At 40.8% G+C, this 13,859-nt stretch overlaps 1 protein-coding gene across 5 annotated transcripts in view; it reads left to right on the forward strand.

The window, feature by feature from the left end:
* The first annotated feature begins 559 nt into the window (after nucleotides 1-559).
* The window catches only part of Herc2 (HECT and RLD domain containing E3 ubiquitin protein ligase 2), a 180,137-nt gene continuing 166,837 nt past the window's right edge, over nucleotides 560-13,859 (forward strand). For 3 of the 5 annotated variants that reach the window (XR_009585525.1, XM_060367233.1, XM_060367235.1), the window contains exons 1-2: nucleotides 560-700; nucleotides 1,254-1,346. Coding sequence is in view for 4 of the 5 variants with exons in the window: in XM_060367233.1 (XP_060223216.1) it covers nucleotides 1,275-1,346 (72 nt within the window). In the remaining variant the exon portion in view is untranslated. Of the gene's footprint in view, nucleotides 701-725; nucleotides 919-1,253; nucleotides 1,347-13,859 lie in introns of those variants that run through there. The other 2 variants (XM_060367234.1, XM_021652628.2) reach the window with 2 other exon arrangements.

Raw genomic sequence — 13,859 nt, forward strand, 5'->3', positions numbered from 1 at the left:
AGTTTAATTTTCTAAGTTTTTGCAGATTGTGTTATGTATTATTTACTTATAGTTTAGTTACATGATTAGAGAACATACTTTGTGTAATTTCAATTGCTCTTTCTTACTTTTTGTTTTTTTCCTGAGACAGGGTCTCTCAACTCGGAGATCCACCTGCCCCAGCTTCCCGAGCGCGAGGATTAAAGGTGTGCGCCACCGGGCCGGGATCAATTGCCTTTTCTTAAATTTTGTCTTATGCTCAAAGGCCAAAAGGACGCTGTAGTAAAGCAGAGCGAGCCTTGCGAACCCCGATGCCCTGGAAGCGCCCTACCAACTTCAGGACCTTGGAAACAGCCGTGTGAGAACGGCCGGGAATGGGCCAGCGAGCGTGCGTGCGCAGAAGTCCCGCCTCCCGACGTCTGCGGTTGGCTGTGGCCGAGCGGGTGAGTCTCAAGAAGAAAGATGAGTCGAGTTGAAGGAAGCGGAAGTTGGGCGGGCCGTGCGACGCTGCTTGTCCATTGGCTGGAGCCGTCCGGCCGCCTCGTGCTATTGGACGGAGGCAGTCCTGCGTCAGCCAGCACTTAGGGCTGTGGACTGGATCGCGAGCGCCGGCCGGCTCCTGCAGGGAGTGTTCCCGCAGCCGGCTGCCGGAGCGGGCGGCGCCGGGTCTGGCCGAGCGGGGCCAGAGGAGGGCGGAGGGGCCGAAGACGGGCGGCGCCAGGTCCGGGAGAGCGGGCCCGGAGAGCGGCGGGCGGAAGGCGGGCGTTGTCGCGGAGGAGCCAGGGCCTGTGGGCTTAGGAGGCCGCGCAGTCTCAGCTGTCTTTTTTAGTATTTAGGCGATTATTGAACATTTATCTGCAGACCTGACTTTTGTTTATTTACCACACTCCAGACTTCTGTAGGTCTAGCGGCTGGTGCACGCTGGTGTCGTTTGCGACAGTGAGTTTTTTCTGTCGCGCGTGTGTGTGTCCCGTTGGATTGAAGGGAGCGGGATGACATTGTACAGTGGTCGCCTGGGACCACTATAGGTCTGGCCAACGTCTTGGGGAATCCCGCGACTCCACCTCTATTGGAAGTGGTATTTCCCTTTCTCCTCCAGTTCTGGTTCCAGCTTTCCCTCTCATCCCTCATCTTCTCGTCCCCTCCCCCACCCCTCCTCCTCTCCTCTTTTACGTTCTCTGTCTCTGCCGCGTTAAGCTGCAGAATGGTGTAAACTAACAATTTAAAAAGCTTTAGGTCTCCAACGTATTTATTTATTTATTTTTTACTTACAGGCCTGACAACCCGGAGGAAACATGCCTTCTGAGGCGTTCTATTTGGCTGCCCAGTCTCGACTTGACTCCAAATGGTTGAAAACAGATATCCAGGTGGGGTTGACATGTGTTTTTGTCTTTCTTTCTTTCTTTCTTTCTTTCTTTCTTTCTTTCTTTCTTTCTTTCTTTCTTTCTTTCTTTCTTTCTTTCTTTCTTTCTTTTTTTTTTTTTTTCCTTTGTGTGTTCCAGTTTCTATAAAATTTTTGGTTAGGGAGACTGTGCGAGTGAATAGCAATCAGATCTTGTCTTAGAAGGGTTATTTCTTGTAACTTACAAGGTAACATTTATTATGATTGTTGAGGGTGTTATGTGGTTGTGTTTTAATTAAAGTTATTTCTAAGTGCAAGAAACTTGAGCTCCAGTTATGCAATTTTTCAGTATTTTTACTCAGGAGGTTTTTTTTTTTTTTTTTTTTTTTAATAAAGACAGGGTTTCAGATTCCCAGGCTGGCCTTGAACTCATCCTTGTAGGTGAGGATGACCTGAAATGTGATCCCTTTGCCTCTGCCTCTAGAGTGCTAACATTGCAGGCACTTGCCACCTTGCTAGGTCTATGTGATACAGTTAGGCAAGTGGTTTTTGAGCTGAACTCTTATCCCAGCTCCTGCCAACACTCTTGATCAAGACTTGACTGTTGTTGTTTTTCTTGGTTCTTTCTTATTTTTAGACAGGGTCTCACTGTGTAACTAATTGTGGCTGGCTGGCCTCTGCCTCCTGAGTGCTAGGATTAAAGGCATGTGCCACCTTGCCCAGCTAGTGTTTGTTTCTTGCTGATACTTTTGGAGAAGATTGTTAACCATGCAGGGAAGCAGTGGAGTGATATGTAGTAAGTTATCATTTTCTGTGATATTGTGTTTGTGCATCAGGAGAGATGAAAGTTGAGCTATTGGTTTTATGTATATTATAGTTGTAATTGAGGTAAATGCTCAGATTTACACCAGGAACACGAGAAACAGAATGCAGGCCATGGCTGTAATGTTTAGTAAAGTAATCACAAGTGTGTCAGGAAATTATGAAATAAGTGATCACAATACAATTTTTGTAGGTAGTTCCTTATAGGCTACTGTTGTTTAGGAATAGTTTGGAAGAGTACTTTTGGATCTCCATATCACCAGCATAAAGAAGTGTCTGAAATGTTTTTATTGTCTGTGTTTTTTCTGCCTTTTGGGAGGGGGCACTAAGACATTAAGTATTTGTCAATAATCAACATTTTATCAACTTAGAGCTTTATCAACTTATATAGCATTCATTACTGCAAGGCAGTGTAAGTAGCACTTGATCATAGAGTTTTATAATGAAGTGTTATTGCCTCTTTCTGATTTCTTTTTTCCTCTAAACACAGGTTGAGTGCCAGCAGTTGTGAGACCAAGTGTTGTAGATGATAGGTTTGTTGTCCATGGTGTGATGCTAGATAGGACTGAGCTAAGGGGACGTAAGTGGTTTGGTAGTTCTCATGCCTTTGTTGTTTAAATACTTCTTTTTGTTTAGCTGGCTTTCTGTTGTCTTTTATATGCAGGTTGGAGAGAAATAAGTGATTTCTTATTATCTGAAATACTGTCAGACAAATGTTAAAAACATTTACATTTTATTTTTTTATATTATAGTTTATTTACTTTGTATGCCAGCCGAAGTCTTCTCCCTCATTCCCTACATTTTATTATGTGTATATGATGCACATCGATGTGTTCATGTGTGAAGGTATGCAGATATTCTCCATGTGTGTAGAGGTTGGAGGACAACCTCAGCATCAGTCCTGAACTTGCACATTGTTGGCAGCAGGTCTCCTCTTGTTTGCTGCTCTGTCTACTCCAGACTAGCTGGCCTGTGTGCTTTCAGGGAATTCTGCCTCTGTCTCCTATCTTCCTGTAGGAGTACTGAGGTTACAGACATGCTCTACGAGTTCCAGGGACCTTAAACTCAGGTTGTTAGGCTCTCTCAGCAATGGCTTTTACCTGCTCAGTCATCTCTCCACCCCAAGACAAACATTTTAAGATTTGGTTTTTGGAGTTTATACATTTTGAGACACTTGTTGAAATAAACTGTCATAAAGTTTGGGAGTTTAGCTCAGTGGTAGAGTAGATTTCTAGTGTGTTTAAGGCCTTGGTTTAGGCTGTTATCAATGCAGAAAAATCAAAACCTGAAACCATAACAAAAAGTCCCACATCAAACAAAATCAGAGATCACCCCCTTTACCTAATGGAGTTTTCCCCCCATTAGTAATCAGAACTGAATAACTGCTAAATATGGGTTTTAGTATTTTGATCTAAAACCATCTTAATAATATTGATTGTCTCTGAGGAGTCAGATATGTGTAAAGTAAAGCTCCATTTATGTCATAGAGTACTTACCATTTTATGTATTTATTCAGTGTGATACTAGTGATTGGCCCTTTTTAGACACTATTTATACATATGTGTGTGTGTGTGTGTGTGTGTGTGTGTGTGCATTTTACAAGTCTTCCCACTGTCTCCTAAGAACAAGTGACTAGGTTTTGGATATACGTTAGAGGAAAAATGTGTTTGGTAGTACAGATATTTAACTAGTATGGAAAAGTGATTATGTAGTTTCTCCAGCATTGCTTGTTAAATATGAGGAATGCATATCAGTCTTTCCTAAGGCTTAGACAACAGTGTCACTGTGTAGGTCCTGGCAGACATTGCACATACACATCCTGTGCTGGCAGGCATGACCTTTATGTGAGGTTGGGAGTGGAGGGTAGGGAGCGTGGAGGTTGCTCTCCTGGATTGAGAAGTTCTGCATTTCTTTCTTAGGCTTTTGCGTTGACATATAGTTAATGAATAATATGTGGGAAAGTCATATGTATGTGTTATATATGTTAATTTAGGAAGTTTAATTTGTAAGCTTATTTTGTTTGAAATAAGCAAGAAAATTTTAGAAACCAAGAAATTGTATTTTTAGAAAGATATTTTTGAAGTATGAAAACTTGTTTTTGTTTTGTTTTGTTTTTCAAGACAGTGGTTTCTCTGTGTAGCTCTGGCTGTCCTTGAATTTACAGCCTGTCACTGACTTCCTTGTGCTGGGATTAAGGTGCATCACCACTGTTTGTTGAAGTATGAAAACTTTTAACACGTGTGTAATAAACATCGATCCTTTATTGTAGATAGTAACATGACAGGCCTGGTTCTTTGCAACCAGCAGTTTTTAATGTGCCAAGCACCTGCCTGGTTTTCACATATATCTATATCTATATCCATACACACACACACACATATATATGTATAGGTATGTGTGTGTGTATAAAACATATATTGTGGGCTAGGGAAGTGGCTGTGTCAGAAAAGAGCTGATTGTGCAAATGGGAGGTCACAAGTTCTGATTTCCATCACAACTGTTAACTGGCTGTGATGGCACTCTTGTAATCTTTGGTTAAAGGCAAAGATAAGAATTCCCACACAAGCTGAATAACTAGACTAACTGAATGACAGATACTGGGTTCAGGCGGGAGTCCCTGTGTCGGCAAGTAAAGGATCAATGAGGAAAAGACCTGATATCAATTTCTGGCCTCCAGACACATTCATATGTGCACCTGCACACATTAACACACTAATACACATACATGCACACCTACGCATGCCAAAAACCTTTCCACACTTAATGTTTAGCACTCCTAATTTTTATGTGGAGTTATTGAGGCATCTAGCTTTCCTGTGTAACTCTTGAAAAGGCAGTGTCATATAGGGCTAAGATGTGTGGTCATATTACTGTTTATCTGAGCTAATTGTAGTTATTCAGTGAACCAAAAAAAAAAAAAAATTACAGAAAGGAAAGGAAAGGAACTGAACATAGTGCATTATGCTGTTAGAATTTATTTTAACTTTTTTTTTTTTTTTTTTTTTTTTTTTGCCAATCTTGATAAAAGGCTAAGAGTATGTCTTTGAGAATGAGTCCAGAATAGAAATTTGTTGCTCTTTCTTACATAAGCTGCATTCAGGAATTTTCTGTTTAAGGATTGTTTGAGATGGCACATGAAATTAGATATGCATGAAGCATTTTTTTAAAAAACCTTTTAGTTTTGAAAATAGTGATAGATTCAGAAAGTTGTTAATAAAATAATATCACTGTATTCCATTTTACCAGATGCTCCCAATGGTTATATTTTATTTAACTGATATAATATAAAACTCAGTAGGTTTACATTATTTCAGTTATGTGCATAGTTCTGTGCCATTCTGTCATAATGTCATTTCATGTAACCATTACTACCAGAGTTATCTACTTGGTGCCGTCCCTTTGTATTGACAAATGTGTACTCTCTAGCACTGAGAATTGATCTGTTCTAGAGTTGTTATTTTGAGATTATTATATGGTATATGGTTTTCTGAAATCAACTCTTCATTTAGAATAATGCCTTTACAGTTTTTGAGTTACATCAGTAGTTAAATCTGGATTATTTCTTTGTCTTGTGTTTGACACTCAGTTGTCAACCTAAAATGATTGAGCTTCAAAGTGTACTTAAAAACTAAGCACTGAATATAAATACTGTCACATTATGCTTAGACATATCAGTAGATGAAAAGGTGTATAAGCATGGACTTTTAGTGAATGCTTTTCTTATGGTTTTGATTAATTATTCAGCTGGTTGCGTAAATAAAAGAATGTGATCAATGGTAACTTGATGTTTTTGGGATTCTCTTTCCCTATCATATCTAAGTATTGTTGCCTCAATAGAATAGTGTTGTTAATAGGATTTCATAATGAAAGTGAGGGTTTGCTATTTTTGTATGTGACATTTTGTTGGGTTGATTCAAAGCATTATGCACAGTTATTAACTTGGATGTTTCCTATGCTGTTATTAAAAAAACTTCAAATAGAAATTTGACTCTACTGACTGTTCCAGTTTAAAGACCACACCCAAAAGACAGTGCCTCACTATGTGTTTTCAGTAACTGGTAATCTTGCCCTTAAACAGACCTAACCCTGGTTTGGTAAAGAAATAGAATGGGAATGGAAAGAAAAGCAATATATGTTTTTGTGTAACTTTCAGCATTGGTTAATCAGAATATTACAGCTTACTTTAAAGTAATATGTTGTTTTCCAGTTTAGAATTTATAACCTTAAGAGTCATGCATCCCCTTATAAAATAATCATGTTATCTTTAATATGTAGATACTAATCTCTGTGTACCATACTTTTTCTTTTCAGCTTTCATCTTTGGCCATTAGTTCATTTTAAATGTTTTCAAGTGATTATACATTCTTATGCTGTTTTTATTTGTTCTTTTTGTTTTGTTTTTTTAAATTTTTTCGATTTAAAATTTTATGTGCATGAGTTTTTGGCCTGCATGTATGTAAGTGTACTGTGTGTATGCCTGGTGTCTCCAAAGGCCAGAGGAAGGTGTCAGAGCCCCTGGAACTGTAGTCTCAGCTGGTTGTAGGCCACCACAGGGGTGCTGAGAGTTGGGGGGGACCAGGTCCTCCAGAAGAACAGTTGGTGCTCTTAACCCCTGAGCCATCTCTCTTTCCTGTTTTTATTTTCTATTTTTTTTAAATTTATTTAATTTTATTTCATGTGCATTACTATGAAGGTGTCAGATTCCTTCGAATTGGGGTTACAGACAGTTGTGAGCTGCCATGTGGGTGCTGGGAATTGAACCCGGCTCCTTTGGAAAAGCAGACAGTGCTCTTAACCGTTGAGCCATCTCTCCAGCCCCCTGTTTTTATTTTTAAAACTGGGATTAAATTTTTTTTTTTAACTTTTGTAAAATAAAAAAAAAAAAGTGAAATAATTTCTTATTCTATGAGGAAAGAGCCAGGGCACGGTCACAATCAGATCAAAGGAAAACAAAAGTTCAGTAGTGTAGAGCTCAGTGTCAGACTTCTAGGACTCATGGTCTAGGCACCAAAGGGCTTGGCCCACGTACTTCTCTGCCTTCCACTGCAATACAGCTACCCTTTTGGGCTCAGGCTGGCTCCGTTTCACAGCTACTGCTATCCTTGATGGTTGTCCTGTTACTGGTGTCAATAAAATTCTGAGTTCTTCACTGTATCTAAGCTGCACCTTCATCAGTAGCCTCTCCTGGGCTCTCTTCAAGGACTGTAACTACCATGTGATGCCAGGCTTCAGGCTTCCCTACACTTCTTCAGTCCTGGGTTTTCACTGCTCTTGAGGCTCCATCTTTACCAGTGGTCTCTGCAGGCCTCTTTCAATGCCACATGCCTTCAAACAACTACCACCTGGGAGACTCCTTCACATATTACCAAGATCAGCTGACAGCGTGAAGTAGCTTGTCTACAGCTTCTCTCTGCTGACCTTGAGGAAACACTTCCCAGGGGATTGCACCTCACTAATGCTGCTTTCTTCTTAATCATTGTTAATTGCTCAGCTCTAGCTGACCAGCATCTAGTATACCCGCAAAGCAAAGGTTTTACTTTGCTTGGTGAAACCACTTAGTGGTTCAGGTCTCTTAATCACAGCCAATTTAGTTGACTAGATTCACAGATTTTTTAGTACTTTATCACACAAATAGCCCTGCTGAAATCTTGCTTTTGTCTGAAGCTTCTCAAGCCAGGCTTCCATTGTCTGTATTGCTTTCAGTATTGTTTTAGTACTCCAAACTTCCATAGAACCTCCAAATGAGCTCTGAGTGTTCAATGACTTTTCCAGCCCCAGATTCCATAATGCTATCATAATCCTCCCCAAAACACATGATCAAGTATGCCATAACAATGTCCCACTCCTGATAATAGTTTCTGTCTTAGGGTTTCTATTGTTGTAGTAAAATAAAACCATGACCAAAATCAATTTGGGGAGGAAAAAAATTACAGTGTATAGTCTATTTTCCGGGGAACTCAGGGCAGAAGCCTGGAGGTAGGAACTGAAGCAGAGACCACTGATGAATTCTGCTTACTGGCTTGTTTTCCACGGCTTGCTCATCCTCCATTCTTATACAGCCAGGACCACATGCCCAGGGATGGCATCACCCACAATGGGCTGGGTCCTCCAACATCAATCACTATTAAGAAAATGCCCAACAGGCTTGCCCACAGGCATTTTCTCAGTTGTTTCCTCTTCTCAGAAATGTCTAGGTTTGTGTTAGGTTATTAAAAAGCAACCAGCACAATCCACATACCTAAAGAAGCTAAATAACAAGGAGGACCCTAGGGAGGATGCTTAATTCTCATTCAGAACAGCAAATAGAATAGATACCAGAAGCTGTTGAAGAGAGGGAACAGGATGGGAGCCTTCCATAAATGTCCTCTCAAAGACTCCACCCAGCAGATTGAAGCAGATGCTAAGACTCACAGCTAAACTTTGGGCAGAGCTCAGGGTGTCATAGGAAAGACTGGGGGAATAGGAGTACCCAGAGTAGACAGGAGCTCCATAAGAAGACCAACAGAGCCAACAAATCTGGGCCCATGGGGGCCTGCAGGGACTGATGCACCAACCAAGGACTATTCATGAAGAGGACCTGGACCGCCTGCTCAGATGTAGCTGATAGGCAGCTGCCTCCTTGTGGGTTCCCTAGTAAGAGGAGCAGGGCCTGTCTCTGACATAGACTCTGTTGTCTGCTCTTTGATCACTTCCCACTGGTGGAGAGCATTGCCAGGCCACAGAGGAAGAGGATGCGAGCAGTTCTAATGAGACTTGATAGGCTGGGGTCAGATGATAGGGGAGGAGGACTCCCCCTTTCTGAGAAATAGGAGGGAAGAAGGAGGGAGGGTGGGACTGGGAGGAGACTGAGAGATGGGGCTTACAGTTGGAATGTAAAGTGAATAAATTATAAAAAAATTAAAAAAAAAGAATAAAAACAAAAAACTAACCAGCATAGTGATTTGTCATTTTCATGGTAGCATGGTCAGAGCTATTTGAACATTATCCTTACGCAGGAAAATAATACATAACACATGCCTTAAAATACTTTTTGAAAAACTTAGAAACATTTACTTTCTATTCTGTAAATATTTCTTCAAAAGTTTCCCTATTGATGTGCTAAATATTATGGAGGTAGGATAAAAAGCAGCCTGTACCCAAATCAAGTTTCAAAATATTTACAACAAAAGTGAAAGACAGAAAGAACTCCAAGAGAGAACAACTGCCAGTGCTTAAGTGGGATTGATAGCTGAGCAGAGATAATATGCTGTGTAATGTGAGCAGCACTAGAAAAGAATGAGAGCCAGCCTGCCATTGTTTACTGTGAACCATTAAGTTACAAAAGGTTGGATGCTATATCTAATAAGTTTTGCTAGCAAAAAATAATGTCAAGGCTGGATGTCTTTAATCTAAGCACTTGGGAGGCACAGGTAGGCAGATCTCTGTGAGATTGAGGTCATCCTGGTTTACAAAGTGAGTTCCAGGACAGCCAGTACTACACAGAGAAATTCTGTCTTGAACAACTAAAACCAACCAACCATCCAAGCAACCAGTACCAAGCCCAGTGTCAAGGTAGGATGTTAATGAAGTAAAAAGGTAACAGGAAGCAGCATTCGCCTTTGAGAGGATGCGAGTGCATAGATTCTTGCGTAGATGCAAGTGTATTAAACGCTAGGTACTTAGAGTGAGATAGGATGAGTTCCTATGTGGAGGTAAATGCCGAGTGTGGGGAAGTCAGAGGAAGATGCACTTGTTCTCTCTTGGAGTTCTTTCTGTCTGAACACTTTTGTAAATATTTTGAAACTTGATTTAAAAAATCTCTATTAACTACCTCCAAATTTTCAATTTTACCCCCCAAAGTTTCTCTGTGTAGTCTTGGCTGTCCGGGACTTGCTTTATAGACCAGGCTGCCCTGGAACTCACAGAGATCTGCTTGGCTCTGCCTCCTCAAGTGCTGGGATTAGAGGTCTACGCCACCAAACCCGGCTCAAAATTTTCAGTTTTATGTAGTATAAAATAGTTGATAATGATTTGTTATAGTAGTTTTTGTAGTCAGTGCAGCTTTTTATTGATGCTTTTAATTATTTGGGCTTTGTAAATCTTGTCCTTTCTAATTGAAAATACATTTCTTTTTATCTATGTGTCTGAGTGAATATTCCAGGAGTGTATGGGTTCCCTCAGAGTGCAGTTGATCTCCAGGCCCTGACAGGCAGTTCAGCACTAGCTGACATGTGTGTTGGGAACCAAATTCAGGTCCTAAAAACTGACTTTTCAGGAAAAAAAGACTCAAACTGGTGGGACAGGTCTATAACTCCAGCCTCCTGGGAAACTGGAGAAGTACCTGGTCTTTCTGGTGCAAGAGAATGAGTCTCAGGTCATCCTGGGTACCTCACCTCAGTAAGGTACTCTCTGTAAAATTTCAAAGTCGGGTAGGGAGTAAGGGGAGGGGGAAGAAAGAAAAGGGGGGAAGGAAAGGCTGGGAATTTTGGAGATGTAGCTCAGTGGTAGTCTAGTACTTGCCTCTAGAGAATACCTCAGGAAGGTCTCTCCTGGGCTCTGGAGGAATGAGTAGAAAAAGGAAGGTCTTTGTAGATCCACACAGAACTAGTGGCCCAGTATGGTCATGGAAGGACCAGCATCGATTCATTGTGTATTTAGGGCATAAGAACAAAGACTGGGAAAACACTGTACAATTGAAGTTCTCACTGTAGTATTTTGTATTACTCCTATTGGGTTCTTTTTATACAGCCTTTAGTGCTTTTATCTGGTGAGCCACTCACCAATACCTATCTGTTGAATGATTCTGTTGAATGATCATTTGCATTGATAGTTGCACTAGTTATAGGTTGATATATATTTGCTAAAAAGTGATTAAATGTTGATTATTATACATATGCTATTTTATGCTAGATTTTGCTTTATATATTGATATTTGAGATGGAGTAACATCCTGTTTCCTAGGCTGGCTTTATACATTTTTGATCCAGCTGCTTTAGCCTTCTGAATATCTGTGAGACCAGGCATGTATTGTAGTCCTTGGCATTGGATTTAGTTTTAGTTTAGTTGTTTTTTAAAAGAGGTTAAAGATTGGGAGCATGTGGGTATGGTTAATGTACAGTATATATGTGAATGAAAATTAAAAAAAAAACGAGAGTGAGTTTTGCTTTGGCGAACATGTTAATTGCCTGAGATCAGTTTGTTTTCAAAGCTCTGTGTTAATGCTTAGTTAGGTCGGTCCATATAATCTTTACTCTTAGATAATGTGTTTTAACCACTGAAGCAGAAGCTCTGTCTTAAGATTCTATCTGATGCTTGGTTGGTGGGTGTTCTCACTGTTGCAGTTGTGTTGTGTTGCTTGAGCCCATGTTTCATGTCTGCCTGTTGGTTATCATTTCTTGTAATCTTTTACATTGTGTTCTTCAGGGTGTCCAGTCTTTGCTTTCTAAGAAAAGATTACTTACCGTGTACATAGCTTCTGTCCCCTATTCTTCCAGGGGAGATGCCAACACCCATCTCTTTTTTCCCACATAGGGAACTGATGACAGAACAAAGTAACTTTTCTACCAAAATCTAACATTTTGGGTTTATAGACTCTAGGATTTATAGACCATGGATGACTCAAAGGCTGCTGCTTTAAAAAAAAAAAAGCCTGTCTTTGCCTGAGTTGAGATTCATAGAAACTAACCCTGGAGCTCTATGGATGGCTTGATAGATTGGACAGTTTCCTCTCTAGGTATCTGTTTGTTTCTTCTGTAATCATGAGGAGGGTACTTGTAAATCTTGACTTTCTGAGACTTGTAATTTGTTTACTTCTTAGTCTTATGAGTTGTCCCTTTTCCTTTGTGGGTAGAAAATTTGAGTTCTGAAGAAATTGCTGCATAATTATTGTGGTGGTTTGAATGAAAAATGTCCTTCATAGTCTTGGTCCCCAAGTGTTGATACTGTTTGAAGAGAATATGAAACCTTTAGGTGACCTTGCTGGAGAAGTACTTTAATAGGGGCAGGCTTTGTGAGCTTATAGCTTCATCCCACTTCTGGTTCGTTCTTCGTGTTTGTGGTTGAAGATATGTTTGCTTAGCTTCCTGCTCCCACTCTCTGCTCTCATGCTCCTCCTGACTTTATAGTCCACCGTTTTTTGAAAATCACTTTTGGACACCAGTGTCTCTTATCTAGGCAGTATTTTAGAATGCTGATGTGTAGATACCAGCCATCCTGGCAGTCCTCAAGTACATTTGGGGCTGAGCATGGTAGCCCACTATTTCTCTTAGGATGTTGGCATTTCCTGTAATACATCATATATAACTCATTTACTGCAATTTCCAGATTTGCTCCTAGAATACTTTGCTAAGATCAAAGTTTATATTTATGATATATGAGTAGGGAGAGCTGTTGATGTTGAGTAATTTGCTCATTTTATGAGAAAATGTTATTTTGTCTAATAGCTTTGGAGATTCCAGTTTGTGACTAATTGACCCTTTTTTTTTCTGAATGCCACAGTGTAGCATGTAGTAGAGCAAAATTTATCATCATATCAGCGAACTAGTAGAAGGGAAGATAAAGAGCTTGGGGTTCCACAATCCCCTTTGAAGGGACACCTTAGGTGATGTAAGTAAGGATTCACTCTCCTAGTTAGGGTTTCTTTTGCTGTGATCATATACCATGACTAAAATACAAGTTGGGGGAGGGAAGGGTTTTTTGGCTTGCACTTCCATGGTACTGTTCATCACTGAAGGAAGTCAAGACAAGAATGCAAACAGAGTAGGGTCTTGGAGACAGGAGCTGATGCAGAGGCAATGGGATGCCTACTGGCTTGCTCCCTATGGCTTGCTCAGCATGCCTTCTTACAGAATGACGGAACAGGAATGTCATCACCTCCAATGGGCTGGGTTTCCTCCTATCAGTCACTAAATAAGGATATGCCTGCCTACAGCCCAATCTTTTTTTTAAATAAATAATTAATTTATTTTTATATAAATTTGATGTTTGGCTTACATGTATGGCTCTGTGAGGGAGTCAGATCTCCTGGGACTTGAATTACAGACAGTTGTAAACTGCCATGTGGGTGTTGGGAATTGAACCCAGGTCCTCTGGCAGAGCAGCTAGTACTCTTTTTTTTCATTTATTTATTTTTATTTTTATTAATTACAATTTATTCACTTTGTATCCCTCCTGTACCTCCCTCCCACACCCACCCTCCCTCTTTCCCACCCGTGTCCCTCTCCCAGTCCACTGATAAGGGAGGTCTTCCTCCCCTTTCCTCTGATCCTAGTCTATCAGGTCTCATCAGGACTGGTTGCATTGCCTTCTTCTGTGATCACCTCAGGGGGAGGTGATCAAAGAGCAGGCCAATCAGTTCCTGTCAGAGACAGTCCCTGTCCCCATTACTACGGAGCTCACTTGGTCACTGAACTGCCATAGGCTACCTCTATGCAGGGGTCTCAGGCCATCTTCATAAGTGGTCCTTGGCTGGAGTATCAGTTTCAGAAAAGACTTCTGTGCCCAGATTTTTTGGATCTGTTGCTGTCCTTGTGGAGCTCCTGTCCTCTCCAGGTCTTTCTATCTCCCACTTCTTTCATAAGATTCCCTGCACTCTGCCCAAAATTTGGTTATGAGTCTCAGCATCTGCTTTGATACCCTGCAGGGTAGGGCCTTTCAGAGGCCCTCTGTGGTAGGCTCCTGTACTGCTGAGCCATTTCTCTAGCCCCTACAGCCCAATCTTTTGGAGACATTTTCTCAG

This window comes from Meriones unguiculatus, chromosome 14 (genome assembly GCF_030254825.1).
Source record: "Meriones unguiculatus strain TT.TT164.6M chromosome 14, Bangor_MerUng_6.1, whole genome shotgun sequence".
NCBI lineage: Eukaryota > Metazoa > Chordata > Mammalia > Rodentia > Muridae > Meriones > Meriones unguiculatus.